This window comes from Nematolebias whitei, chromosome 4, assembly GCF_014905685.2.
Source record: "Nematolebias whitei isolate Nwh7 chromosome 4, NemWhi1, whole genome shotgun sequence".
Taxonomy (NCBI): Eukaryota; Metazoa; Chordata; class Actinopteri; order Cyprinodontiformes; family Rivulidae; genus Nematolebias; species Nematolebias whitei.
This window is the reverse complement of record NC_056501.1, coordinates 9,118,095-9,122,424: the sequence shown is the minus strand read 5'-3', so window position 1 is coordinate 9,122,424 and position 4,330 is coordinate 9,118,095. Positions and strand designations below refer to the sequence as shown.

At 45.7% G+C, this 4,330-nt stretch overlaps 1 protein-coding gene across 1 annotated transcript in view; it reads right to left on the bottom strand.

Moving 5' to 3' along the window:
• Positions 1-2,946, bottom strand: part of LOC119408824 (ubiquitin-conjugating enzyme E2 2) — a 6,203-nt gene extending 3,257 nt beyond the window's left edge. Inside the window, exon 1 of the mRNA XM_037675674.1 lies at positions 2,657-2,946. Within this exon, the coding sequence (XP_037531602.1) occupies positions 2,657-2,680 (24 nt within the window). The 5' untranslated portion in view covers positions 2,681-2,946. The remainder of the gene's footprint in view (positions 1-2,656) is intronic.
• Between the last annotated feature and the right edge of the window lie 1,384 nt (positions 2,947-4,330).

Sequence of the window (4,330 nt, the reverse complement as noted above, 5' to 3'; positions counted from 1 at the left end):
TGCAGGACCAGCGACTGTCCGTCGAGTGTCGGTCCGGTCTGCAGGACTAGCGCCTGTCGGGTGTTGGTCCGGTCTGCAGGACCACCACCTGTCTGTCGGGTGTTGGCCCGGTCTGCAGGACTAGCGCCTGTATGTCTGCTGTCGGTCCGGTCTGCAGGACCACCAACTGTCTGTCGGGTGTTGGCCCGGTCTGCAGGACTAGCGCCTGCATGTCTGCTGTCGGTCCGGTCTGCAGGACCACCACCTGTCTGTCGGGTGTCGGTCCGGTCTGCAGGACCACCACCTGTCTCTCTCGTGTCCGTCCGATCTGCAGGACCAGCGATTGTCCGTCGAGTGTCGGCCCGGTCTGCAGGACTAGCACCAGTATGTTGGGTGTTGGCCCGGTCTGCAGACCTGTTACGTTGCTGTCATTTGGTCAGTCAAGATCTATAGATTGTTCGAGTAGATCCTTACAGGTCTGCAGAGACTGAACCGGGTCTGTTATTCACCGAGTTTAGCACCAGGATGCCTTTGAACGACTGTTGGTTGATGTTTATTTACAGGCACATCTGTCGGCTGGTTCAGACCACCGACACCAGAACCAGACCATCCCTCGACTCAGAACCACTCAGCTGGGCTCAACAACTGGTGTACATTAATAAAACGTAATATTTTCCTCATTAAATTTCTCCCTTCAGCTGCTGAGCTCTGACCCGGTGTTGTTGTGAAGGATCACGTCTAGAACAGTGAAATAAAAGTTCATTTTTATTTTGAACGGATCATTTAAAATCTAACCCTGACGATGAAATGATGGGGTTTGTTTCAGGTTAATGTTTTCCTGGTGGTACAGTAACTGATGAGAGCAGCAGCTCAACTATTTTTACTCTGACCAGCAGTTCTGGGGGGCACAGAAACCCCACGGCTGCTTATAGGACCGGGGGTGTCGGTATGTGGCTCTCGGCTCATCTTTCAGGTTGGGTCGGGTTCAGGAGGTGTTTAAAGATCCGGCCCGGTGCCACGCTGGCAGAGCTCGTTCTTAAAGTGCTAATTTCTTTTTTTTTTAATACTTCTAGTTAAACTTTTGGTAGTTACATAAAATCTTTAAATCCCCAGAGTTCTGTGGTTACATTTTTTTCTATTGGGATTAGAAAATTAAAACAAGTTTCACATCTTTTTTCTATATTTCCTCTTTGAGCACCTGGAAACAGTCGAGGTACGTCAAATTATTTAGAGTCCGTTTCCTCGGGTTGTTCTTATGATCTACGTCCGGTCTTCAGGAAGAATGAGTTTTCAAGTTCAGGGAGTGAAATCAGATTCTCCGATTCTGTTCAAACACAAACTATAAAAAAAATAAAACTAAATATTTCATGTTTCCACACGAGTTCAAATATTCAGGCATCAGATGAGGCTCGTCATTATCAGGAGGTTCTGCTGCTTCGGAGCATACAGATGTTTCACTGAATGCCAGGGTGGAAAGACATCAGCTGTGGGGCCATCAACATCTGTGAAGGGTCAAAGGTCATTTCCAAATTATCTGCATCCGTCGTAGAGAGAACGATTATTCACAAGTGGAAAATGTTTGACAGCTGACAATTGTCACAGGAGAGGACATCCAAGCAAATTCACCCTGAAGGTCAGACCATGCAATGAGCTTGACCTCAGACAGTACAGGCCTCAGTTGGCAGGTCAAAGGTCATGGCCTCTTCTGTAAAAACATCTCAGCACGACTTAGGTTTGAAAGGTTTCATCTGAAGGAACAAGACTTCTGGGACAGAACCAGACCAAAGGACGGGTGTTTACCCAGAATGCACTGCAGCGTCCTCAACCTCATCCCATCTGTCAGCACGGTGGCGGAGGGCTGATGGTTTGGGCTCATTGCAGTCACTGAGTGGACCATGAACTCCTCTGTAGACTAAAGGGTTCTGGAGTCAAACATGAGTCCATCTGTCCAACAGCTTAAGTTTGGACCAAACTGGATCCAGCAGGACCAAGATCCCAAACAGAGCAGCGGATCTACAACAGGACGGGTCCAAAACAAAAGAATCAAGGTGCTGCATCGATCCAGTCGGAGTCCAGGACCTCAGCCTGATTGAAATGTTGTGGTGGACCTTCAGAGAGCTGAGCAGAAACCAGTGATTGAAAGCAGAGTGGGCCGAAACTCCTCCAGAACCAAGAGAGACTGAAAACCACAGAATTCTGCTGCTGGAGGAGGTTCTGTCAGGTCAGGGACCAGAACCAGTTTTGGTGTAGGCCAGTTCATTAACACTAGTGATAAGCTGTGGATCAGAAGATTTTTTATTTTATTCATAAATTAAAAAAAGTGCATTCATTACATTTTACTCCTCAGATAAATCTTAATTCACCTGTAGGAGAATCTAAACCGTTATTAAAGAAAAGCATCAGAAAATTCTGATTTTCCTTCACGGCCCGTCAGACTGGACCGGAGCAGAACCAGCCGGTCCTGTTCACCCTCGTCTAACATGTAAACACAGCACAGAGGAGGTCACAGGGTGTTCCGTCCGGCACCGAATCGCAGAATCATTTCTGTCGTAGTTTTATTTTTTAACCTTCCAGCGGTTCGGACAGGAGGCTAACGCTGCTACATGATGCTAGCAGCAGCTAAAGCTACAGCCGGTCCGTTCAGCCGCAAATAAACACATCATCATCTGTGAGTTACCTTAGAAATTCGTTTTAAAGCCATTGTATCTGACAGAAGGGACAGGTTGCCGAGGAGGAGGAGGAAGAGGAGGCCGGCTAGGTGACGCTAACCAACTAGCATCCAGGACTTCACTATCTTTGTAACTGACTACACATCCGCCGATTAAACACTGTTGTCCCAGTCGATCTCTTGTTCGCCGAATTTTCAGCACGTCACTCCCGAACCGAAGCTAATGGTCCACTAACTAACTGGACCGACGGCGGCAGCTCAAAATGTCTTCCGTTACACACAGCAGCTGTCAACGAACCGGGTGCAGGAGGTCTCACTTCGACTTAAATCTACGGCACCGAAACTGTACAATGACGACAAAGATCTTTTCACGTTGTTAGGTATCACTCTGTCACGAATTTACAGAACTGAAATACACTTAAAAGCACAAGACAGCAGAGAGAGATCCTACAGCATGAGGGCTCACTCTGTCTTGAATTCACGGCACCGAAACGTAACGGTTTTTAACGAGGGCAGAGATCCACTTGTATGAATAGGAGGTCTCACTCCAACTTAAATCTATCGCACCGAAAGAAAGGGCAGCAAAGATCTTTGCTCTCGGAATCACGATGTCTCACGGTGGCTCGAATTCATGGCCCCAAAACAAAAACAGCTCGATGACAGCAGAGGTCCACCTGCTGCTGGACATCTAGAACTTACAGCAGCTCACTAAAGTCCAGAACTAAAATTATCCTCACATGTAGCTCACATTTTCTGTCTTTTATGACAGTTAACCCAACAAAATAGTAACTGTTTTCCAACTTGCAAAAAATGCTTAAATACAAACAACTTGTCCTTAAAAGAAACACGTGAAATTGGAGTTCAATGGTTTGGGCTTTTTTGTTGTTGTTGTTGTTGTTTTTTTTCCCCACGGCAGCAACACAAATAAATAAATTTTATATATATATATATGAAATTCATGTTTATCCTTGTGTTGTGGTGATACTATTTTAATTTCTTTCTTTCAGGGTATCTGATCTGTTTACTCCCAAGTTCACAAAACAGAAACTCCTCTTTGTAAGATAAGCTTTAAATCATTCAGGTTGTCCTGTGGTTCCCACTGGTTCTGCTGCTGCTGGTCCCTGACCTGAGCACAGAAGCTCCTACGACCACCAGAGGACACTCTTTAGCTTCAGATCGTTTTCACAACCATCAGCTGATAAAATCTGCAAACCTGCGACTTTTAATCATCTCACACTTCTCCACAACCGCTCCCCTTCAGCCCACAGGAACCGGCTTTCTTTTCTTTAACAATGGCTTCTGTTTCCTGTCCAACAGAACCAACTCCTGCTTCTCTCAGTTTTCCTTCCATCTGGCGGGCCATGTTTGACTGTCCTTTAACTGTTTTCTGTCCATCATCAGCAGCAGCTCGTCAACACGTGATGGATCCCTCGTTAATCAAACGCTCCTGACTGACCTGACACAAAACATTTATATTTTAGATAAAAAGTCTGAATATTCAGCTGGTAAATTAAGTAGTTTTGTGTCATAATTTGCTCTTCAAAGATGTTTAAGGCTTCCATCACAACATCAACCTCCTTCATTAAAGCTCAGGGACTTCCTTTGTAATCTAAGCTGAGTAAACTGGATTAAATGTGATTTCTAACGCAAACCTGAAGAGCCCGAACCCTCCTGAGTGTTTAT